The 23,552-nt window shown below is 49.2% G+C and overlaps 9 protein-coding genes across 9 annotated transcripts, besides 33 other annotated features; all 9 read right to left on the reverse strand.

The window, feature by feature from the left end:
• Window positions 1–22,667: part of a sequence feature (heterozygous, non-Esmeraldo-like haplotype) that runs on past the window's edge.
• Window positions 406–433: a microsatellite.
• Tc00.1047053510885.60 (hypothetical protein, conserved) lies at window positions 457–3,912 on the reverse strand (the record flags this gene model as incomplete). The annotated part of the gene is made up of 1 exon (XM_811058.1): window positions 457–3,912. One exon carries the CDS (start codon window positions 3,910–3,912, stop codon window positions 457–459), a length of 3,456 nt encoding a protein of 1,151 aa, XP_816151.1.
• Window positions 3,996–4,028: a sequence feature (AT_rich).
• Window positions 4,162–4,186: a sequence feature (AT_rich).
• Window positions 4,283–4,313: a microsatellite.
• Window positions 4,426–4,448: a microsatellite.
• Window positions 4,640–4,660: a sequence feature (AT_rich).
• Window positions 4,748–7,561, reverse strand: Tc00.1047053510885.70 (hypothetical protein, conserved; the record flags this gene model as incomplete). The annotated part of the gene is made up of 1 exon (XM_811059.1): window positions 4,748–7,561. The coding sequence occupies one exon, from the start codon at window positions 7,559–7,561 to the stop codon at window positions 4,748–4,750; it is 2,814 nt and encodes a 937-aa protein (XP_816152.1).
• Window positions 7,588–7,610: a microsatellite.
• Tc00.1047053510885.80 (hypothetical protein, conserved) lies at window positions 7,834–9,966 on the reverse strand (the record flags this gene model as incomplete). The annotated part of the gene is made up of 1 exon (XM_811060.1): window positions 7,834–9,966. One exon carries the CDS (start codon window positions 9,964–9,966, stop codon window positions 7,834–7,836), a length of 2,133 nt encoding a protein of 710 aa, XP_816153.1.
• Window positions 9,397–9,432: a microsatellite.
• Window positions 9,756–9,804: a sequence feature (AT_rich).
• Window positions 9,895–9,925: a microsatellite.
• Window positions 10,173–10,220: a sequence feature (A-rich).
• Tc00.1047053510885.90 (hypothetical protein, conserved) lies at window positions 10,321–10,914 on the reverse strand (the record flags this gene model as incomplete). The annotated part of the gene is made up of 1 exon (XM_811061.1): window positions 10,321–10,914. The coding sequence occupies one exon, from the start codon at window positions 10,912–10,914 to the stop codon at window positions 10,321–10,323; it is 594 nt and encodes a 197-aa protein (XP_816154.1).
• Window positions 11,096–11,157: a microsatellite.
• Window positions 11,145–11,202: a sequence feature (A-rich).
• Window positions 11,402–11,452: a sequence feature (A-rich).
• Tc00.1047053510885.100 (hypothetical protein, conserved) lies at window positions 11,548–13,398 on the reverse strand (the record flags this gene model as incomplete). Its single annotated transcript, XM_811062.1, has 1 exon — window positions 11,548–13,398. The coding sequence occupies one exon, from the start codon at window positions 13,396–13,398 to the stop codon at window positions 11,548–11,550; it is 1,851 nt and encodes a 616-aa protein (XP_816155.1).
• Window positions 13,443–13,467: a microsatellite.
• Window positions 13,863–13,901: a repeat region.
• Window positions 14,035–14,063: a microsatellite.
• Window positions 14,097–14,120: a sequence feature (AT_rich).
• Window positions 14,147–14,177: a sequence feature (A-rich).
• Window positions 14,245–14,277: a microsatellite.
• Window positions 14,386–14,421: a sequence feature (A-rich).
• Window positions 14,582–16,591, reverse strand: Tc00.1047053510885.110 (hypothetical protein, conserved; the record flags this gene model as incomplete). Its single annotated transcript, XM_811063.1, has 1 exon — window positions 14,582–16,591. One exon carries the CDS (start codon window positions 16,589–16,591, stop codon window positions 14,582–14,584), a length of 2,010 nt encoding a protein of 669 aa, XP_816156.1.
• Window positions 16,613–16,638: a microsatellite.
• Window positions 16,671–16,708: a microsatellite.
• Window positions 16,876–16,899: a microsatellite.
• Tc00.1047053510885.120 (hypothetical protein, conserved) lies at window positions 17,307–19,286 on the reverse strand (the record flags this gene model as incomplete). The annotated part of the gene is made up of 1 exon (XM_811064.1): window positions 17,307–19,286. One exon carries the CDS (start codon window positions 19,284–19,286, stop codon window positions 17,307–17,309), a length of 1,980 nt encoding a protein of 659 aa, XP_816157.1.
• Window positions 19,421–19,452: a microsatellite.
• Tc00.1047053510885.130 (hypothetical protein, conserved) lies at window positions 19,724–21,637 on the reverse strand (the record flags this gene model as incomplete). The annotated part of the gene is made up of 1 exon (XM_811065.1): window positions 19,724–21,637. One exon carries the CDS (start codon window positions 21,635–21,637, stop codon window positions 19,724–19,726), a length of 1,914 nt encoding a protein of 637 aa, XP_816158.1.
• Window positions 21,734–21,753: a microsatellite.
• Window positions 21,803–21,853: a sequence feature (CT-rich).
• Window positions 21,855–21,901: a microsatellite.
• Window positions 21,964–23,115, reverse strand: Tc00.1047053510885.140 (uncharacterized protein; the record flags this gene model as incomplete). Its single annotated transcript, XM_811066.1, has 1 exon — window positions 21,964–23,115. One exon carries the CDS (start codon window positions 23,113–23,115, stop codon window positions 21,964–21,966), a length of 1,152 nt encoding a protein of 383 aa, XP_816159.1.
• Window positions 22,668–23,290: a sequence feature (areas merged during assembly that could not be assigned to a particular haplotype. This can correspond to areas where the two haplotypes were merged or to regions with more than two copies in the genome that were merged during assembly.).
• Window positions 23,284–23,350: a sequence feature (A-rich).
• Window positions 23,291–23,359: a sequence feature (heterozygous, Esmeraldo-like haplotype).
• Window positions 23,360–23,552: part of a sequence feature (areas merged during assembly that could not be assigned to a particular haplotype. This can correspond to areas where the two haplotypes were merged or to regions with more than two copies in the genome that were merged during assembly.) that runs on past the window's edge.

Below are 23,552 nucleotides of genomic sequence, written 5' to 3' on the forward strand. Positions count from 1 at the left end.
GTGGCAGTCTTTGAAAAAGAAACCCGCAACCGCCAGCCTCCCCCTCCCACGTGGTGAGGGAGGACGGCAGCAGGGGGCAACGAAGTAAAAGCAACGGCACTCGCTGCCTCCCCGGCGTGGTGTCGATGGGAAATAAAAGTCAATAATAAAAGGAAGCAGGGCGGCTAAACAAGCCACACCAACACCCACTTGGCTCCATTGGGTCGCACATCCCTTCACGCAGCCTCCTAGAAAGGAAAAAAATAATGCGAAAAAAAAAAAACGGAGTATTTGAAATAGACATATTCATACATCTCTCTCACTTCTCTTCTCTCACTCAGCTCCCAAATTTCCACTGTGGCAGCCCAATCATCCTCGTCCATTCACCCTTTCCCTTTTTCGGTCTTTCCTTTTGAGTGGGCTCATTTGTTTTGTTGTTGTTGTTGTTGTTGTTTTGCTGATAATATCCCGTCATCCCTAATTTTGTTTTTGGCCATCCGCCGTGTTGAGTGTGTTGGATAAAGCCGAGAGAGCGTAAATGACGTCGTCTGGGCGCAATGGCATTCTCAAGGGGGGATTTGTGATGAAGTACCGTGGCAATCCTGGCAGCCCCTCCGATGCCGGGAAAAGGCGAAACACACCGATGGCCACCCATGAGCGCCGCGAGAGAAGAAACGAAAAGGCGTCACCGAAGGTTTGAAAATGCAGCAGTTGATTGCCGCAAAGTTGAAAGGCGGTCCCAAACTTCCTGCCGCAGCTTAACCACGGTGCAACGTCATAATGGTCCATTTTTCCCTGTTGTTGAAGCACCATCGCAAAGAAATAAATGATGCGTTGGTCATGGTGGGCATGAATAAATATTGTTTGCAGCATATTTGGTGAAAAGCACCGGCCCATCATGAAGGCCAGTGAGTCTTGAAATTGTTTCTCACCTCGCCGGCGCCACTCCGGATCGGTGTGGTACGGACTGACGGAAATGCAGGAGACAAACGACTTCAGCTCCAACACCACATTTTGCTCCGGCAGACTTATCGGCTCCGTTTCTTCTTCAACCGGCTCCCTCACCGGATGACAAGCGCTTGCCTCCAGCTTTGCGCATACATTGTTCCCCACAGTGATGAGTGGGATGTCCGAAAAATCCCATGCGCCAAGCTGTGAGCAGTAAAGAAGGATCCCGCGCAGCTTAGAAATACCCCCGCTCTGCCAGATGGCGTACTCCAAATGAGACTCCGACGTACTCAAACCACGTATGTAACGCAACGGGTACCTAAATGTCCGCTTCCACCAGTCCAAAAACTCTTTCGAGAGTTTCCGAGAAGTAAGGAGTGTTAAACGGGACTGGGTATAAATAGAATGTATGCTGTGCATCATTTCTGAGAGCTCATTGTGTGAGACGTCCTCATCGAGGTATTTTTCATACAGTGACGCAACCGCAGGTTTTTTAAAGGATGTCACTTGGTCAATGAAGAGAAAATTTTCCGTGCTGTCCTCCTTTCCCACCCCGTTAGTATACTCCGCGGCAACATGTGTAAGAATGTCGTTGATTTGTTGCTCCAGCCGTTCAATGGAGTCCATTGTTGTGTCATGCGTCTCGGAAATTGCAGCCCGGCGGCAGCTCAACAACTCCCTCAGCATCGATGCGGAATCGCCCAACGGAAGCTCCTTCAGAGAAACGCCTCCTGGATGTTTATCAACAAACGGCTCCTGTAGCAGTTGTCGTCGTAGCTCCAACATACTTGAATCACGAATTAGTAATTCCTGAAGGGCCGGTGAAGGCACACCTTTCTGTCCCCCCACACCATTACTCAGCCATGAGGGAGCGCCTCTTCCCTTCCCTGGAGGCGCCTTCGCTGCCTCTTCATCCATCAGGTCAAAGCTCCTGTTAAAGGGGTAATAGAGCTTGTTGTCATTCATGCCCGCGCTCTTCTCATCCGTCTCGAGCCCAAAGAGATCCTGCCCGGACATGGTAAAAGAGCCCCAGTTTGGTTGAGAATCAACAAAAGCGTCGTTATTGACCGTGCTACCACCCAATGAAGTGACAGCACCGCTCCCCCCTGGTTCAAGTCGTTTCAACACCTCCAATAAACTGACCCGACCACGTTCGTGTATAACAAGCAGTGTATCGCCCTGCTCAAGGGCATATTCCAAATCCAGTCGCATGACTTTACGGGACCCCTCCTCCACGCCCACAACGAGGACGTCATGCAACTTCATAAGCCGCACGGCGCGGGAGATTGTGAGATGCACAAAAAACCATGGCACTGGACATGTGGCAAATATATTGCGTCGACTGTACTCATACAAGTTCTTCCAGTTGTCCTTCTCACTCTCATCCCACAGGTTTGGTGGGGAGATGCCTGAGGCGGAGGAGATGCGCACAAGATTGACAAGAAACGGCAACACCCCAGGTAGCAACAAAGCAGCTGACATAATAAATTTATTGTTCTGGTCAATCATAAACATCCCTCGTCCCCGTAAAAGCCTCGCATGAAAGGCAAAACGGAGCCGCAAATACTGCGGAACGTGTGGGGCACGGCGTTGAAATACGGTGGACCATAGCATGCTATCCGCATCCACAGTTTTAGAGACTGCATCTTTCCCGGGAAGAATAATGATCGCGGACGACTCTGATATCCGCAGACGTTCCAGCATTACTCTATCAAGAAACTTCACCTGAAGAAATTTACTACGCAATCTGTAGCGTGGGTGACGACCAATCGCCAAAACATCCGGTGAGAAGGCGGTGTAGCAAAAACAAACCGTTTTCATGGGGTAAAGAGTCAAAACCTCCTCAAGAATCGACACGGCATCTTCTCGACTGACGTGACCGTATACAAAGAAATGATTTCGCCTTCCTGTGTAACGTGGAAATTCCCGTAGAATCTGTGTGGTTGATATCACCAGCATAATCAAAGAAGACATCATAGCGAGAAAAACACATATAATAACAATGGCTAAAAAATGACCATCCAGCCCATGTGGAATAATATCCCCATACCCAACCGTTGAAATCGTCACCACCATCCAGTAGATAGCAAGGTCAATTTCTAAATTATAGCCACGAAACACCTGATGCATGTGGAAAATGCACCCAAACGTAAACAACAAGGCGACAAAAAAACTTAATGGACCAGCAGCAAAACGAATGACATCCAGTCGATGATTACGTGGAGTGAATGTAGCCAAGGAATCTAGCACAAAGAGAAAATACTGTCGCATCGGCCAGCAGCGTAAAAAAAGAGGCACGTAAAGACGACTAACCCACCCCATGCCACTCACAAGTGCCACAAAATATGTAATTATTCGATAGCCTGATGTCACCAGCACGATAGTGATAGTTACGGGACCAACGTTGTACGCAACAAGAAGTTGGGAAAGAAGAACAATAGAAAGAATGGTCTGAGTAGTGGCGTACCAGTCAAAATCATGCATGCCGTATTCAACCCATGTCACCTTGCCAGGGCGTGTTGTCTGTACAATATAAAGCGTAACAATGGCCGTTTCACACACAAAAAGAAACAACCATACACATATCGCCAAAACGGGGTGTTTCCGCACAAAAGCTTGAAAGAAAAGTTTAGGTCCTGTCATCATGGGAAAACCAAATGGGGGCTGCCCTCGCCAACGGGGCCCACAAAAGTAAGAAAAGTACGAAGCCAAAAAAGAGCTCTTACAATCTGAACGTGTATTTTTTTCTCTTTCATGGTCTTGTATTTGCAACAGGAACGCACGCCGCGTAGGACGATATTGAGTACGATTACGGTAACGCCATGAACGTACATATGGGGAAAATGCAGCGTACCGCCTGTCGTGACCGATCATTGTGAGGTCAACCACGTCGTTCATGACGTCATCCCCAGCATGCAGATTGCCGCCTGAGATGGACATCTCCGGCACAACGCCTGAAAAAAACGTATTGTCTCCCCCCTTCATCCTTCTTTATTCGCCTCTCTACACACTCAGAGAGCGAGAGAGCGAGAGAGCGAGAGACTCACCGCAGCCACACCACTACAATCTTTTAAAGAAATATAAATAAATTAAAATAAAAACTTCCCTTGTGTGTTTTTGTTGTTGTTGTTGTTGCTTCACTTCCCCTATCCCCCAAATATTTCAGCAAATGCAGAAGACACAGAAATGCAGAAAAGCCCCAGTGAAGTGTGAGTTTACCATTTCAGCCCCCCCAAAAAAAAAAATAAAAAAATAAAAACACAATTCATCCGTGTTTAACATTCCCCACAACACTCACACACGTGTATGTGTAGACACGCAAACACAAATACCCGCTGGTCTTTTTTTTTTTCATATAAATAAATAGATAAATATTTAAATAAATATGTGTACTTCTCCCGCTATCGTTAGTGGTGACGGCATTGCTACATTTCCACGTCTCATTTCCATCATGAGTTATTTATCCCAGCCACATCGTGGGTGTACAACATGTCATTTAAAAAAAAAAAAAAAAAAAAAAACAACGGTACCGTCATCACAGCCACAGTGATAGAAAAACAGTCCGATTGTATAACTGTGTGCATTTGCGTGTGTACAGGCATGGCACCTGCATTATTGGCCGTGTGCGCATACACCCAGATGTATGCAATATTAGTGTTAGAGTTGAATAGACAGAGTTGATGAAGTGGAGTGGGGAGAGGAGAATGGCAGGAAAAATAAAAATAATAAAAATCAACATATCAGAAGCACACTCACATGCCGAAAGAAACAAGGGAATAAAAAAAAAAGAACAGGACCTCTTCAAAAATTGTCTCCTCCTTCAGAGTCTTACAATTTGATCCGCCTGTTGCAGCAATTCCACGTCGTGTGTCACGCAGAGCGCCCCGCGCAGTCGTCCTGACTGCAACAACCCCCTCAGCTGCGTCATGACAGCTCTTCTGGACGCCTCATCGAGCCCAGCGGTGGGTTCATCCATCAGCAGCACACCGCCACCGTGGTACAGGGCCCGAGCTAGCATCAGGCGCTGTCCCTGCCCGCAGCTCAGACGCAGAGTCCCGGGCGTCGCCCAGCCTGTTATCGATGACAACGGTGTGAGAAGTCCTTGTGGTAGGCGCTCAATGAAGTCCATGCATGCTGCCGCCTCCGCACATTCCCGAACTCGGGAAAGTAGTGAGAGGTTTGTTACCGATATCGAACTCCGTAGAGTGATATTTTGAGCAATCGTAGCTCCAGGGAAAAGTGTAGCAATCTGTGGCATGTAACTAAACAGAGTAGATCGGAGGAATCGGTGTGGAATGGAGGCAACAGGCAGCCAAAAAACTTCCCCATCATCACCGCAGACATGGTTACCGTCAGGCATACCGTCACCGTTGCACGTTGAGTGTAGCTTCATTGTCCGTCGCCTGCGACGTCGCAGCTGCAGAGATAAACTGTTGGCATTTGTTTTGTACAACGCCAGGAGGAGCCGAAGAAGGGTTGTTTTCCCGCAGCCACTCGGCCCTGTCACGCATATAAGCCGTCCTACCCCTGTCAACTCATCCTGTAGCTGTAGAGTGAATGAGGCGGGTGAGAAGAAGGCGTTAACGGTGGGCAAAGTTGGGTACTGAAACTGCAGGCCGTCTGCTCGGATGCGAAGTACCTCCACCTCCACACCTCCTCGCAGCAGGAAACCCTTCCTTGCTTCCTCATCACACAGAGACTCCCTGTTATCACCACCATTCATATCCCTCGTGGCAGCACCAACACCACCTTCCAAAACTTCTTCTTTCTCCCAGTTCCTGGGGTCCAGTATCCGCTCCAGGGCATTTGCCTTGTATGCATTGTTTACTACCACCTCTATCACCCGCCGAGCATCCAGCGCCTCGTCCAGAAGCTCCTGTACAGCACGCATAGCTTCCATAAGAAGTCCCTGTGCCTGAGACCTGGCCGCCGCTTGGGCCGTCACAATGGCCGGCAGTAGCCACTTCATAAGAGATGCGAGGGCGTCAATGGTCCACAAACGACGAAGTGAAAGTACCACACGCACAATACGCCGCACCGTTCCAGGCCCCTTATGACCCTGTGACATCTGTTCCGTCCACCAACCCATGAGTGTCATGTCCGCCCCATAAGGCCGCAGTTCGTGAATGTGTTCAATGATCTCCATCCCACGTAACATCATGCCATCCGTTGCCATGTTCCCGTTTTCTTCTTCCTCCGCATCCACATTCCCGTCCTCAAGATCCACGGCGCACTTCCTTCGCAAAATACTCAATACACCCGTAAGCAAATTGGATACAGTCACCGTCGCCACAACCACCAAACTACTGCGTCTGTCCAGCGTTGCTGCAGCTGCTGCAAGCGCCGCCGCCGCACGCACGAGGCGCGCAAAAAAATCGTTTAATTGAACATCGACCCCCTCAAGGTCATTGACGTAGTATATAAGCCTCTCTACTGCATCCGGATCCCGTAGGTCAAAAAAAGCCAATGGAGTTTGGGCGAGTGCTTCGTAAAGTCGTCGCTTCACGGAATCTCGATGACAGGAAGCCGATGTGTGAATGTAATCCTCCGTCACACGCATCACCGCGACAGTGGCAACAAGACGTGCCCACTCAAAAGCCAACAGCCCCAGAACGGCCCTCATATTGGCATGGGACGATGTGTCAATGCAGCCGCCGCGTGAATACTGCAGAAAAAGCCTTGGGGTAACGCTCAGCAACTGTTCAATGTGGTCTCGCACCGCCAGACCCGTAATTGCACTGTGTGCTGCAACGGCAGTAAGCAGACCCATCATGGCGCAAGACACAAGTTTCTTCCAACCACCAACATACATATATTTGACCAAACTCCACGTGTTTTGTAACTGCAACAAACGTCTTCGTCGCCGTAAATGCCGTAGTTCCTCTGATAGAGAGAACCAGCAGGCTGCAATCCCTGCTGAAGAAGATGCGGAAAAAAACAACTCCAGTGGGCAAACCAACTCCCTGTAAAACACTGTGGAGTATTCGTCAAGGTCAGTCAGATCATCGCTGCACTGGCTAACATCCCCGTCAATCACCACCGCCTTGTAAACAGATCGTATGAGTTGCAGACGCCATAAAAACGCCAACGAGGCTGCAGAAATGATATCGTCTTTGGTAGTCATAGATGGCCCTCTCACCGCAGACCGCAGCAAGAGGAGGACCTCACGCCGATCCAGCAGATATCTCACCTGGTCTTCCCATATGATCCGAACGGCGTCAGGGAGAACGCCATCGGCAATATCCTCTGCAGCCACAGGCAAAGCGATACGTCTTTCCCCATCCTTCAGGGGTGTACGTGGAGCTTTGAGAATGGCATCACTCAGCTCAACCCAATACTGGCGCACTGACGGTGCATCTCTTTCCTCGTTGAATGGCTTGTCTCCAGCAGACGTCAATTGCGCCGCGCTGCTCTGCAGACGCCCACAACGCGCCTGAAACCACGCCACCGTGTAGTAAACGCCATCCGCCACCAGGACTATCCCAACAACACCCCAGACAAAAGTCTTGGATGACACCGCATGTTGCGTGGCTCGTCGGAAACGACATGAAATTTGATACATCAGTGCTAAAGAATCAGAGGCCGCCTTTCCACAGGGGAAGGGGAAGGCGGTAAAACGGCAAGAATCCCCCATCTTAGTCCACTACGCCCCAGCCCCTTTTATTATTATTATTATTATTATTGCCGGTTCAACAAATGATCCCTCTCCTAAACCTAAAAGTGACACACAGGAATACAAACAAGTAACAACAATAAAACCACATACAAGAAAAGTAATAACCGTCACAGCACGCTTTCATTGCTTCAATTGGCAGAGGTGTAAAAGAAAACAAAAAAAAAAGGCACGGCTCGCAATTCCACAGGAATTGCTCTCAACTCATAGATTTAAAAAGACGTGTGTGCAGGTCATATGATACCATAGTCATCCTCCTCTAACAACAAGAGTTCCTCATCTCGCCTACGTTTCCGCCCTGCGGTCTCCTCATCGCGACCATGACCGCCTCCTCCACTTCCCCCGGTGCCAGAGCAACCCCCAAAGCCACCCCCACCAAGAGCAATACCATCTCCGCCCTGTTCTCTGACCTCCCGGTCCTCCACGCCGCCCCCACTCGCCCATTCAGTGTTTGCCTCGCTAATTGCGGTGTCGTCCGTGGCGGTGATGAGCGTAGCGATGTATTTCCCATGACGATCACGACCGGCAATAGAGTAGTGCACCACAAGGCCCACAGAGGGTCGACGACGCGCAGGATCCATGAATGGATCCCATAGAAACGCATCGCCGGTAAATGACACGCCTTGCATGTCATTTTCATCGGGGCGAATGACACCGCGAAGTTCATCCGCATCGTACATGCAAATAGTCCCGCGATGACGTAATAGGCAATCATCCTTTTCACCTTCTGTAGATTTACAACCCTTTTCCCCAGAGGAACGGCCGAAGGCGCGAGTGAATATGCGTTCAAACCATGCCTGCTCCACCATCAATGCGTATCCATTGCCAGGTAACCCGCGGATGTTATCTGCCCGTAACCGACGACTCGAATGGTTCCCCATGCGGTTCCATCGAACCGTAAAACTCACAGGCTCTGGTACAGACAAAATAGGCTTTCCGACCTGCAGAAACAACAATAAAAGTTTTGCATTCTCTGGTGTAAGGAGTGCGGCTGCCTGTTGTACCAAACTGTTGGCATTTTTGTCAACTTCTCTAATCAGCTCAGCATCCTCGTCATTTTTTTCGTTCGGTTTGTTTTCTTCTTTCTGCTTCCTGTCGGTGTCACCTTCCTCGTCTCCTCCCTTTTCATTGGCATCTGGCATGACTTTCTCACCCTCCTCCACGTCACAAGGTGTCACTTTGTGACTGACAGGAGCTGCTGCGGTAGAAGGAAATGCCCCCAGCACAGAAACAGCGCCTCCCTTCATCCCGCCACCACCGGCCCCTCCTCCTCCTCTTCCAGTAGCCCGCCAGGAAGCATCTCTCAGATTCATAATATTCAGGAGGTTCCCACCGTAATACTCCTCTAATACGCGGCGTGTGAAGAAATATGCAACGTCGTCGCGAGTAAAATAAATATCTGGTCCACCCACCTCCGGCGCAACAAAGCCAAATCCCTTACTGTTGCGAAACAACACGCAGCGGCCCTCATGTCGGATCCCTTCTTCAGGCCGCATAATCACTATTTGCTCCTCCGCTGTCAGAGAAGGAAATGCAGATGCGTTCGCCATACTTTTTTTATGTTGTTGTTGTTGTTGTCTTTGACGCTGATTTGAGTCAAATGAACGCGAGGCGTCAGCGCCACTCGTCACCCCTTCTTCCTTTTCCTTGCTTTCATTGTCCGCTTTCTCCGCTTCCTCATGTTCCTCATCGTCCTCCACGAAGAGGGCGGCGTACTTTGTCGCCTCCTGCACCGCCTCATCGTCGGCGTCTAACTGAACATCCAAAACAGGCCGCAACGACACGTCGCCCATTGACGCTACCGCCGCCGCCCCCTCCTTCGCCGCCGCCGCATGGCGCATCATCGCACTCACATCCATAACGCCCGTGTTCGTGGACGCATCGAAAGACCCAAAAAGAAATCCCTCCTCCGAGACAACACTTTTCCTTTGCACAGCCGTCCTCTTTTCTTCTCCTTCGTCGTTGTTGTTTTTATTGTTTTCGTCGTCGCTCTCGACAGCAGCAGCTGCTGCAGCGCGTCTGCTTTCCATCAGAGCGCACCTCTCCCGCAGTGAGTCCGGTCCCGTGTCGAGAACCACATCGGCTGGGATAGTTGCAAACACGGCATCAAATAGGTTCCTTGACGTCAATCGAGTTGTGTTTGACATTCCTCTTGATAAAAAAAAAAAAAAAAAAGCTATTTTATATATTTTATATATATATATGCGTGATAAACGACAGCCAAAAAAATTAAAAAAAAAAAGAAGGAACATATGTGCAGAGAAGAGAAATAAAGAACAGCAAAAACGCACTGGAAAAAAAAACGAAAAAAAAAAAAAAAAAAAACAAGCCCTCAGTCCGTGTGGTGATGTTCTTTTCCGCTTCATTTTTTCTTTCCGTTTTTTTTTTTCTTTTCGTCACCCCATAGTTGAGAACTGCCTCTATTCCTCCACCACCAGAAGCGAGTGCCACTGAGCGAATGCACATGTGTGTACATATCTACAGAGAGCAGGTCCTCCACACCCTCTCTCCATCAGCATTGTTTCCCTGAGATGTGCTCGTTCCCCCCTCTCCACCCTTGCTTTTCTTTCACAAAAAATAACAACAACAAGACAACAACAACAAAAAAAAAAAAAAAGAATCTGTAGGGAAAGGGGATTCTATGTTTCTCTTCCTGGCCTCTCGTTTTTTCTTCCTGTGCTTTGCCGCCTGTGGAATGTTGGAGGCGGGGAAGTAAATTGTCATCGCCTCAGCAGTCGTGTCAGGACTTGCTCTTGGGCCTGCAGCCGCACCTCCAATGCCTCGCGTTCCATTGCCTCTACCTTAAGCGCCGCCTCAAGACGTCGTACGCGTAGCAGGAGCGCCTCCGTCTCCTCGGGTGAGGAGGGGGCAGTCAACATGCCTGGCAGTATGGCATCGTGGGTCTCGCCCTCCATTAACACCCGCACCCGCTGCTGTAGGACGGCGTTTTCAGCGGTCAGGTCCTGCACGAGCTGCCACAACTGCGCCACCTGCTGCGAGGACGAGGAGGAGGATGAGGAGGCAGGCGTTGACGTCATGGCGAGAGCGGGGCAAGCAAGTGGAGGCGAATGGACGGCCTTAGGGTGGTGTTGCGCACCGGTGGCGTGCGTGGACGGTGGTGCTTCTACGGGCCGCTGCGTCCCTGAAGGCACGGCGGATGCAGGCGCGTTGTGGATGACACGTGCCGGAACCGGGGATGAAGTCTCAAGCACCTCAAAGTTCGGTTCCTTCACAGCAGTCAAATCCCGCGCACCTCCGCCTCCCACCCCGTTCGGCACAAACCGCATTGGAGGGGGCGGAGAGGGAATTGGCATGCCTACGATTTCTAAAAAATGTGTATATGTTCGCAATGAAAAATATACGAAGGCCACACACACAAAAAAAAAAAAAAAGTGGGGGGGAAATAACGCACTTCCTTCAACTGCCACCTACCTCCCTCTCTCTCTCCCTCTCGCAGGGCAAAAATAAATTTAAAAAGTCAAAAGCAATCCAAAGCACAGACACACAGAGACACATACATACATACTTCCATACAAGCACACACAAACAAACAAACAAAAATAGGTGTAAAAAAAAAAAAAGGACAAGAGAAAAAAAAGAAACATCCACATCCACATCCACATCCACGCACATACAAAAAAAAAAAAAAAAAGTCGCAACTAACACGAATCCCCATTGACAGGAAAGAGTAATGAGGCTTGATGTTACGGTCCAAATCAAGGCGATCAGCAAACACGTCATCACGTCCTGACATTCACTACCACTCAGACAGCTTTAAAGCATGGACGCCAGAAATAGGGCAAAAAGAAAAAAAAAAAAGGGAGAAAAAAAGAAGAGAGTAAACAGAAAAAAGAGGGAAAAGGCGGAAAAGCATCTTGCGTCCTCTGTCCATGTCCTCCTTCGCTCCTGCCCTCCTTCGCTTCTCCCTCTCCTCCCCTTTCCTACTATCAGAAAAGGTTCTTGACCCTCCTCTTCATCCGACTCACTAACCCGTTGAAGTGCGGAGTCTCTGTGCGGCTCCATGACTCGCCCACTGACGACGCCGGCAGCGCCCCTGAAGAGAGAGATGATGAATCGGAGCTTGCCGTCAGGTTCGACCCCTTATCTAGCGGCAAAATCGAATATTCTCTTCCGTCCGTTGAAAGAGGCAACGGTGGACCATCATCACGAACTGCAGGAAACACCTCAACACTGGATAATATGCTGGAAGCGCGAGTTTCTCCGAAAGTGGAACTTTCACTGGCAAAGGCAGAAATGCGGCGCTGCACTGTACCAGCGTCCTGCCCCAAGGAGCTCACGGTGGCGGTGTCTAGCAGCGGCGAGCCATCCTCTGAGGACGGAGGGGAGTAACTAAAGCATGGCAGCGGAAAGTCCTCCATGGATGGAAGCAGCATGTCCTCAAAGAGTTTCACCTTAACGACGTTAGACATGACCAAACTCATGTCTGGCATAAGCTTCAAGACGGCATTCAGTATACCATCATGCGAGGCGACCTCCTGCGTGAACTCCAGCCGCAGTTGCGGTGGACGTGGACTACCAACCCAAATTTTGGTGGACGGCGGTGGCCCAATGCTCAGTCTCATATGATTCGAGAGTTCAAGAATTTTAATGTTAAATATGATGTCTGGAACCCGCACGCCTCGGTATGTGATGGCAAAGCGAAGGCTGAACTTCAGCCCGCCACGATACAAAAAGTCAAAGTCCAGCTCAATCTCCCCGTTAGGGGAAACACTCGGCTCGCCCAGCCCGCGAATCAGCGGAATCTCACCCCCAATCTCAAGTTGATCCAGCAGAATCTCCCCATGGATGTGCTTTGGAAGTTTACGGGACACCCGGTGCAGCTTTCGGCGCAGTTTCCCAATAAGAAGATCATGCAACCCGCTCGTTCGTGTATTTTCAAAGTACAGGCGGGCCACGACGAGGTTAAATACATCCGTGAAGGGAAGATGTTTGATAAACATGCGCCACTCCTCGGACTGTGGTGTGGCTTGAAGCAAATTAAACCAACGCTCCATCTCACGCCGAGTGGGAAGCTTAAAAACTACGGCTGTCCAGTCGCCAAAGCACGGTTCGTTATCTACATCCTCAAGGTCCAATTCACCCATGCACATCAAACCGTTTTCATCCCCGTAGATGTTTTCTCGATTGTTTCCATCGTTATTTTCCTCAAACCCCTCTCTGGAATAATGATCCCCATGACGATGACGGCGTTGGCGTTGGCGACGGCCACTCCCCTCCCCTTCTTCCTCTTCCTCTTGCTTACGCTGTTGTCGACGTTGCTGACGTGACATCTCCTTCATAGGATCCTCAATAAAGAGCGGAAGTCCTTCTTTACGCCGCAGCACAAGACATTTCCCCCGTATGGGCGCTTGTCGCTTGGTTGTGTCTGTGTGACGATGATACTTGGACAACTTTTCCAATGCGCTGCTAACAATGGCGGTGTTAATCTTCCCAATCAAATGCTCCGCATCAACAATCGTTTGATCACCATCCTTTGACCTATGACTACTATCAATTTGATATACGGAAATTGTTTTGCCAAACAGTACGGCACGAATAGGGATGGCGTTGCCCACAATGTCATTGTCATAGCGTGCCATCATGCATATAGCTTCCACCTTCCATACGCACAGCTCATCGCCGCAAGTGTTCCCAACACGTTTTTGCAGCCTCATCTCCTTTTGCTCCACAGCAGTTTCAATCATCACCCCCGCCTTCACGAACAAGAAAGAAATAAGGAAAAGAGTCGTCGCCGCCCCTCCAATGACACCGCACACAAAAATCAACCAAGATGCCATCTCACCTACAGGAAGAGGGGACGGTGTACCTTTCAGTCTCTGCCTATATATATATATATATATATTTATTTGTGTGTGTGTCTATAATGTGTGCAGGGGTGGGTCTATTGGTTGTCCTCCCCTACCCTGTTCTCTGGTTAAGTGCCCTATTCTTCAACGAGCCACTCGATGCTCCCTACCGTGAAAAGATGGAGGAAGGTGCACACAGTGGCAATGTAAAAAAGGAGGTGGTCTGCCGACAGATGGCTGCACAAAAAATACGCACACACGCACACACCAATCCCCTGCGGCAGTAAACCCCTTTCATGTTGCGCCCAACGCATGCAAAGATGACAGTGTACACACGCACAAATACAAAAAAAAAAAAAAAAAAGGAACACAACACCATCAAAGACAGCACGGTACTGTCCTGACAACCCCTTTACATGACACACAAACAAACATCAAGTCACACCCCACCCCACCTCTCTGTCTCTCTTTCTCTCTCCTTCTTTTTTCCTCTCATTGATTCACATGCAATAAATAAACGCTCATGGAGATCACCAAGAAAAAAAAAAAAAAAAATCTCCAAAGAAGCGAATCATCCAAAGTTCACTTCACATTTCTGCCAGTGGCTGCAACCAATTTTTTTTTTATTGTGTGTGTGTGTGTGTGTGTGTGTGTGTATCACGCCCCTCCCACCGCTCACTTCGCTGTGCATATATTTATTTATATATTTATTTGTATATACAAGTCTACATACAAAGCTAAAAGAAAAAAAAAAAAAAGGAAAAGAAAGAGGTGAATAATGTGGGTTGTCCGTCTCATCCACCCCCAACGCCATATATCTTGCACATACACACATACAGGGAGAGAGGGAGAGAGAGAGAAAGAGAGAGATGTGGGGGAGATGCTCCCTTCTGTGCATGCGTATTTGTCCCGCTATTGTTTTCTCTCTTATCTCCCCCCTCCCTCCCTCATCAAACTCGGCAGCCTCCGTTCACAAGCAAAAAAAAAGGAAAAAAGGAAAAAGAAACAAAAAAATCATGATATTTCACGCTAGCAATGAGATAGTGTCATGAAGATTCACATCACTCCGGAATGTGGGAAAAAGAATTTATGAAGCAACGCAGGAAAAGGAAAAAGGGACAGAAGCTCACTTTTTTTTTTTTTAATTTGCCGCAGATGAAAAGAAGACTCACTTTCAAAAAGAGCCCCCAGTAAGAGATTCTGGCATTCCGCGAACGCGTTTCACAGCCAGCCGCATCACATTACGCGCCTTAACTTTTAGTCGCAGCCTCCGCCCGTCCTCCGAGTTCGGCGGTAATGAAGCAATGTTCGAAGGCGACAAGAGGACCCCTTGACTGAGTTCACGAAGAGTGGCCGTTGTTGCCAGCACGCTACCACTGACATTCACAGTACTGCTGCTGTCGCCATGGCCCATAGAGTGTGTACCCTCATCCACGGATGCTATTACTTTCAACGCCGGGGTTCGGGCAGGGCTGAAAAATTCGCTCTCTTCTTTTGTGGTGCTCCCAAAGCCGTCGATTGTGGCTTCTTCCAAAGTTCCCGATGCCGGTGGCTCCTGTTGGAGATTGGCTTGACCCCGGCTACGTGCCACGGCGTTGTGTCTATCAAACCGCATATCCCACTTCTTCTTCTGTAACGCATTCGGCGACGACGGCGGTGTCTTTTCTAGACTCGGCAGCGGGAAGTCATCCAGGGCAGGAAGGCCCATGTCATGCATGAGGTACAGTTTGATGAGGTTGGATGCGATGGGGCTCAGGTCTGGCAGCGAAACGAGGATGCGGTGCAGAAATCCCCGGCCGGACTGCATGCCTTGATGCACCTCCAGGCGAATATCCGGTGGTGAAAGGATGCCAAGCCAAAACTTCTTGCTGGGCGGTGGTCCCACACTAACACGCATACGCGCCGAGAGGTACTTAATCTTTACGGAGAACACAACGTGCGGGATGCGAATACCGCGGTAGGTGAGATTGAGACACAAACATAACGTCGCCCCGCCGCGGTAAAGCAGATCAAAGTCAAATATCATCTCTCCACCGGCCACAATCCTTGGAGAAGAGAAATTGCTAAAGATAGGGACCTCCTCCCCAATGAGGAAGTCATCCAAGAGGATCCGCCCCTCAATCTCCCGTGGGAACTTCTTCATGCTCAATTCATCAAAGTTCTTCTGCAACTTTGCTCCTATAAAATTGGTCAGTGCCGTTGTGCGCATGTTCTGTCGGAAAAGACGCGTAAGAACAAGATTGAATGAATCGGGTGTGGTGATTGTCTGTAGGTAGTCCCGCCACTGCGCGGCCTCCTGTTGTCCCCTGAGTAAGCTCTGCCACCGCTCCTGCTCCCGCATGTAGTAGAACTTCACAACGATAGTGTGTTTATTCCCGGGGCGAGATTCCGCGTCACTCTCCGCCACTGCAAGGGAGCCATAGACCTTTTCTTGGTTGCTACTGCCGCTGCTACTCTTAACAATCCCGTTCACACTTAAAACGGTGCTGTCACCCACGTTGTTTTTGGCACTTCGCGTCATGCCTGAGTTCGAAGCGGTGCCACCACGAAAAGACGCGTACGTCCCTGAAGGAGAACCTTCCCTATCCTCTTCATCGCCCTCAAACAAAGGCCCGCCGTCGCGGGGACGGATGTGCAACACGTGTCCGTGTACCGCCCCTGCATTCCCCCCGCGACGGCTGCCACCCGGCAGAAAAGAGGGCTGCACAACGATGCGATCGGTTCGCACACGACCTCTCAACCGCTCCCCAGTGATGACACGCTCGTGGCTGCCAACCCCGTGCGAGTTCTGCACCTCGTATACAAACAAGTACTTGTCGTGCAGCACCAACCGGCAGTCATGCGCCGCGCCAAACACATTTTCATCCGTTAAATAAGAGAGTCGGCACACGGACATGTGTCGCGCAGGCGAGACGCCTGTCGTATCCGGCAGTGGCGTTTTTGAGTCCGCCGAGTACAAAGCGCTCAACGACGTGCTGCTAATGGCGCTCTCGTTGTAGCTCGTCTGCCTAAAATGGGTGGCGGCAACGTCTTTTCCAGAAAGGTATGCGTACAAGAACCACAAGACTTTATTTCCACAATGCACGAATTGTGTGAAACTTTCAAGGCCGTAAAGGTAACAGATCGGCACGGCAATGACGCCGGCAATCCAACCGTACAGAAACAACGTAAATATTTCCAACATTTCCTTCCTTTCATGAAGACAATATATATATATATATATATATATATCTGCAAACTAAACTAATAATAAGAGCAGCCACTATATATATATATATATGTTTATATATGTGTACATATAATCAAGGCAAAGATGGAAAAAAAAAAGAAATACCGGCAAGTGAGGAGCATAAAGCGTAAGAACATATATATATATATATACATGTGCGTCGTGTAGCAACTGCAATGGAGGTAACTCCCCCTTTATCACGATGTCCACCTCTCAACACACACACACACACACTACGTAATAAATAAATATATAAATAAATACACGCAGATTCCTCTCTCACCTTCTCCCCGTGGATGTCAACAAATAAACTGGAAAACAGGAAACAAGAAGGACACACTCGGTTCAATGCTGTGTTGGTTCAAGCCACACCTTCAAATAAAAACTGCAAGGGCAAAGACAAGCCCTCTTTATCTTCCCTTCGTGTGGGAAACAAACATGTACTCCATAAACGGAAAACCCACTTATCCATGTATGATGAACCAAAAACAAAAAAATAAACACACAAAAGGAGAGAGACAAAACCATCCAGAGACGATCCAACAGAAATAGAGAGAGAGAGAGAAAGAAAAAAATGAAAAAGTCTCCCTGGTGATGCGGAAAAAAACTTCAAACAGCAGAAAAAAAAAGAATAAAGGGGGAGGAGGGAAAAGGATCAAGGGAACACAACCTAATCTCTACACAAGGCAGAACTCCCCATTTCCAGACAGGAAAGCATGTCATTTAACTGCCGATACCACTTGTGTTGCCACCGGCGGGACTGCAGTCGCACCATTTTGTCGTGGGAACCACACAACTCGCCAACACCTCGCAGAAGCGGCGGGTACCGCCCCTCAGCACATGCAATGAAATTTCGCCACAGTAATTTCATTTGAACACAAACTTCACGGTGAAGAGATGCCTCTGCGGCGCGTACGCAACGAAGGTACGCAACATCCGCCGGGACTCCCTTCGCAAAAGGTTTCTGCGTCCTGTAAACTTCGCCTGCACAAGCTGTTTGCGTCAAAGGTAGAAACCATTCTCTTTCCCTTCCGAGGTTCTTTTCACTCGACGCAAAGGCCGCTGCGCTGCCGCTGGTTGTCATTGCTGGTGGTTTGCGGTATTCCGCCAGGTTTGGCATGTTCGAGAGAAGTGGAAAGTACTGCAGGGATTCGGGAAAAAAAACGTTCTCTAAATTCATCTCGATAGAACTCTTTGTTGCCCGCATTCTTCTTTTTGGCCCAGCACCGGAGGGAAACAACAGCAACAGCGTGGGCTCCTTTGAAAAATCCGCCATCTCCAATGCCATATGGAGCAGATAATTGTGCCCCTTGACGACAAACGGGTAATTGCCACTGAGTGACTTCCTCCAGATGCGGACGGCATGTAGCAGCACCACAGAGATCCGCTGTAATTGGTGCATAAAGTAAAAAACACCACGGCGGTAGTAACGTCTCTTTTTCACCAACGCCCCAATTCGAGACGGCACCGAAACAGCATCATCTGCAAACGTGACGGGCCGCCGTGGAGCCACAGAGGGCTGCAATTGCCCCCGCAAACTCCGTCGTCGCGGTAATCCCATGTGTGAGCCACGCCGTTGCGTCGTGTCTCCATTGCTCTCGTCATCCATTTCTGTGGAAACCGCCCCAGTGCCGAGGTCAGACGCTGCCATCGCCAAAAAATCCCGTAGTTTCGACACGATCGTCTCTCGTTGGTCTACGGCGTCCAAAACGGCCAAAGTCTGAGCCTGATGCTCCAGAAGAAGCCGGCGTAGTTGCATGATGTCAGCAACGGCTGCTTCATTCCGTCCTACAGCCTCCATGCCCCTAACAGAATTGTCAACATCATCAACAGCCCCAATCAGGGACGGCCGATTTCCTAAGAATGTCTTTGCTGCATGTTTATAAGAGTTGGCGTTTAAGCGGTTAGAGACACAATGGCCAAATTTCGACCGCTTCTCTGCTAACATCCTCTTTTTTTCGTGGTTGCTCAATGCTTCATGGCAGACGGGGTGCCGAGAGTGCGTGCCTCCTGTCACTAGGGTAAAGAAGGGGCCTACGGCGGCGTCATTCACGCCAGAGTCATCATGATGATTGCATGCCGGTTTGACGGTAGGGACCGACGTCACGCATGGCGAGCGTGTCTCCAGAATGTCCGTAGAAAAGCTGCCTTTCTTTGTTATCTTCTCATATAAGTTGCAAGGTGTTGCTTCACACGTCTTGACGGCATCTTCTCCTGATAAAGATTTAGATAATAAGTTTGTCTTTTCTCCCCTTCTTCCTCTATGCTCCAAAGGAGATATGATGTATTTCTCCAACACATCAACATCTATTGTTGGAAGGCAACAACTCCGCATCAGTGTGCGTACCTCCTTCACAAGTTCCTGTACGGCCAACGCCGCACGAAGACTTAAAAATCTCTTCGTAAATGCATCCCGCTGCCTCGGCGCATGTGAATACCACGGCATGAACGAGATGTTTACATGCCCCTTCTCCGTCACACACCATGCAGCCACGCCGTTATCCATATTCTCGCAATGGCCACGCTGGGCTGTGGCACGAGGCGTCTCTCGATTGAACTCAACGGACATTTCATGTCTCCTCCTCCGCCTCCTCCTTATTATGCTCTTCTCTGACGCAGCGGAGATGTCTGTTGTCGCATACTCGGGCATTGCCTATTCCGTCTCCTCGTGTTGTTGCTGCTGCAATGCTCTCTTCCCCTCGCCCTCACTGTGCAGCAACGCCAATATCCGCACAAATGGGAGCGACCTTTTTTGCCAATCACACTCACCCCACCCACCAGAAGTATGTATATATATATATATATATATATATATACAAAAACAACAAAGCTACCACCCACCCATCCAAAAGAACAAAAAAAAAAAAAAAAGATGCCACACATACATACACACAAACAGAGAGGGAGAAGGGAGAGGAAAAAGAATTACAAGAGAAGAATAAACAGAGCGTAAAATGTATTTTCTTCACTCTGCATGTGTAGACATTTAAGTGAGCCCGTAGAAAAAAAAACTTGAAAACTACAGGTGCTCCTCTTCACAATAATGATAAAAAAGGATATATATACACAAAAAAAAAAAAAAATGTGTCAAAAGAGGCTCGACATCCCTCGAGTATGCAAACATCGTGTGCGGTGGGCAAGGATGGACCACACACGAGAACATGCCATTTTTATCAAAGAATGAGGCAAAACAACTCCGATCTTCGGTGGCAGTCTTGGCAACAAAAGACGGGAGTAGATGGCATTTCCCACATGCTTCTTTTCAAGCTCTGCGATCGTGCTATTTGTCACGGCCGCTATAAGAGGCGCCTCAGCACGGATGGGGCTTCTGGCATCCTCCATGCGAATAGCAAAAAGGGCAACCTGCTCCAGACGTTCAATTGTTTTTCGATTAACATGGCAAAATGGTGGGTGACGCTTCGGGTAAAAAACACTTGTGTTCGCAATGCCATTAATGTAAAACGCGCTCCCTTGATCAAGAAAGATGTACCGCGGTGTGCTTTTAGAGGGTTGCTCACATACGCGTTTGGCCCGTGCGACGTAACAGGGCAGCGTAGGTGCACATGCCGCCACCACATTTGTGTTGTGCCCCCGCCATCGATCATAGTTGGCAATAATTGCATCAAATGCTAATTGATCCCAACGCTCACGCGTCATCAACTCCTGCGACACTGTCAGTCTCGTCTCTTCTTTATCTCCACTGCCAATGCTTTTGTTTTCCTCAAAACAATTTACAATCCAATCATCATCGTCCTCATCACCGTTTTTGCCGGTACTTTTTTTGTCGCCATGCGCCCTCCCCTTCGCCCTTTCATGCAGTATATAACCCCCAAAGATTGAATTCTCTTCCTTATCCACGTCCCAAGTCCAAAGCTGTACCGATGCCAGAATACATCTCGGCTTCGGCATCCCAAGTGTATTTGATAGACGTGGATCCTGACACAATGACGTGGCCGCTTCCCCCCGCTTAGATGTAAATACCGCGGTTTCCATCCACCGTACATAGAAGGACCCAAGCGTGGCAGCGGCAGCTTTAATGTAATCCACAGGGAACTCCACCCACGCTGTTGGCGGTACACGCCGAAACCCAAGAACTCGGTCCATATGAAACGCCACAGTCTCGCTCGCCGGCTCCAGTACAAATCTCTTCTGGGAAAGTTTAACCACTGCCGTGATGTTGCCGTGACGAAAGGAGAGAAGTAACTTAATCGTACGTCCGTACGAAAGAATACTTGACATGGGCTTCAGCGCTAGCCAGTTTGCAGGGTTTTTAAGGTACGCCACGCAGGCGAAATCCTTGCTCGGGGTGTAGTCCACGTCTGTTGGGTCGCAAAATTGCAACAAGCCAACATGTCCCTTCAGCGCATTACGGATTTTCACATTATACTCAGGTAAACGTGCTTCCTTGGCGTAACATGCTTCAAGCTCTTCAGATGGCTGTGGCTTCGCGCCAACCTCCACAAATTTATTCTTGTCACTATGAGTACCATCTGAAAGCTCGGGTAACAACACACCATGATTTTGGTATGTCTTAATAGCCTTAAATTTATCCGAGCTCTGCGTCACGCTTTCCGTCGTTTGATTCAATAACACGGTATACTCCTTCCTGGCCCATGACCAGTTCATTTGGGAAAATCCCTCGGGAAACACGCTTGGCTCCGGCGAGATCTTCGGTAGGGTGTCCAGCGGTTGACAGCCACTTAACAGTAAACTCAGCGATGGTGCATTCGCATTTGTCATCGGTCCCTTCCAAAGCGTCCCTACCCAAGGATGCGGGAATTGTGATGGTGAGGCTATCAACTGACTTTTGCTGCGTCCATCCCGCCCCTGAGTTTTATCCGTGAAATGCTCATAGTTGAATTTCGTGAAGTAGAAAAGCAACAAATTGATTGCTGTAAGTACCGTCAAAATAAAAAGAAGACGCCGATTCAAAAACCGCGACCAAAAGCCTATTCGACGTTGCAGTCGTGTAAATCCGCGTTTCCACGGGTTAAGAAACATGTGCAGCAGCAGGAACTAAACCAAAACATCAAGCAATAACCCCCGTCAAAAAGAAAAAAGAAAAAAGGGAAACATGAAGGAAAAAGAGTAAAAAATATAAAATAAAATAAAATAAATGCGTGCATAAATGAATAGCAAGTGCATGGCTCTCCTGTTTCACGCCATTTTCTTTCTCGCTCCCTTTTTTTTTTTTTTTTTTCTATCTCTCTCCCCTTCATGTGTGCACGCGTGTGTGTGTATTTCTGTGTGTGTGTGTGTGTCTGTTTATCTTGCCTCCTCTTTCCTCAGCGTCAGGTACATATACCCCAACCAACTTATTCACCCGCTCATAAACCCAGCAAGCGACGAAGGCGTTGATTCTCAGATCGTAATTCACGCAGGACTCTCTTTTGTTTCCGCAAAGGCAACTCCATTGCCTCGAGACAGCGAGTGATGTCCTCACGCAGTGCCGCATACTCCGCGCGCCGCTCAGCAACTTCACGCTCAGCCATTAGCACTCGATGTGCCAATTCATCCGCGGCTCTTTGCATGTTCATGACAGCCTCTGCAGTCATGGCTGTTTCCTCTTGCCGCGTATCTATTGCGTCCCATTCCCGCTGCCCCGAATGATTCGGATGCAAATGCGGCTGTTGTATTCGTGGCGACCCGCATGGCTGCTTCCCCTCTCTTCTTTCCTCTATTTTTTCCTTGCTGCCTCCCCTTCCAGCTTTTTGCATAATAATCTCCTGCCATGAATGGGTGATTCTCTTTACCTCCATCAACGGGGATTTATCTCTCCTCCCCGCCCCTCCTCCCATCGTCGAACTGCTCCCGCTGTGAGTAGCGTCAAAGGCATGTGTTGTTTCCTTTTTGGTCTCTCTTGACACACGACGCTCAGAAACCGACGCAGATGGTTCCACCTCCCTCTTTTTTTGCCGTTCGGGGAGCAACCAATCCTCTTTTCCTTCTCCTGCCTTAACCCGTTCTTCTTCTATGCGGCGATGGCGTCGTCCCCCTATGGCGGGAAAAACCTCCTGCAGCCGCACCACCTGCCCGGCATATGGGGACGGTGGATGTTCACTGCTCTCCACAAATGACGGTCTCGTCCACGCCGGTGGGGATTCGTCGGGCGGGCTCCAGTGAGACATCGCAAGTGGATGCCGCCCCTTTATTTCCTCCCCCACCGTTGCCTGCGTACTACTAGAGACCAACGCAGTCTCCTCCACCCAGGCGTCTACACGTGCGGCATGCGCCGTACCACCGCTGTGCTGCATCTCTGCCATGATCGACAACGTTGATGCGGTATCACTACCCTGTTTTTCTCTCCCATTCTCAACGCCACTATTGATATCAGCGGTGGTAGCGGCTTGCAACTGCGGCGCAGACTCCTCTGCAAGCACCATATCCCATCCCAGCGTGAAGAGTGGTCGACGCCCCAAATACCTTCCAGGAGAGCTCAAATCATTATTCAAAATGTCACTTGCCATCTCTCGCCGCATCTATGGCTCTCCAGATGCAGCCATTAATGCTCGGGACGGGCCCCTTGACCAAACCGCCACGACAGAAAACAGCGCCTGGCTCGTGTTTCAGCCGTCTTCGTTAAAGTGCCGTCGAAGAAAAAGCGGGAAAAAGGCAGAAGAGAAAAGTGTCGTGAGTGTGGGAACCCCAAAACAAAGAAGAAATAAATGAACAAAGGGTCAAAAAAAAAAAACGACAATAAGAAAAACAGAAAAAGGGATTCAACACCCAATGTGGGATGCATCTTTTGTTCCTCGCATGGATCTTCGCTTTTTCTCTATTGCCTCCCCGTGTGGATAGCATCCGACATTTAACACCTCCCCGACCACGCATAGACGGATTGAGAGGGCAGCCAAAGGGAGAAGAAAGAATAATAATAATAATAAATGTTTTATACATACGTGGAGAAATAAAATAA

Source organism: Trypanosoma cruzi, genomic scaffold (genome assembly GCF_000209065.1).
Source record: "Trypanosoma cruzi strain CL Brener 1047053516941 genomic scaffold, whole genome shotgun sequence".
NCBI classification, from domain to species: Eukaryota; Euglenozoa; class Kinetoplastea; order Trypanosomatida; family Trypanosomatidae; genus Trypanosoma; species Trypanosoma cruzi.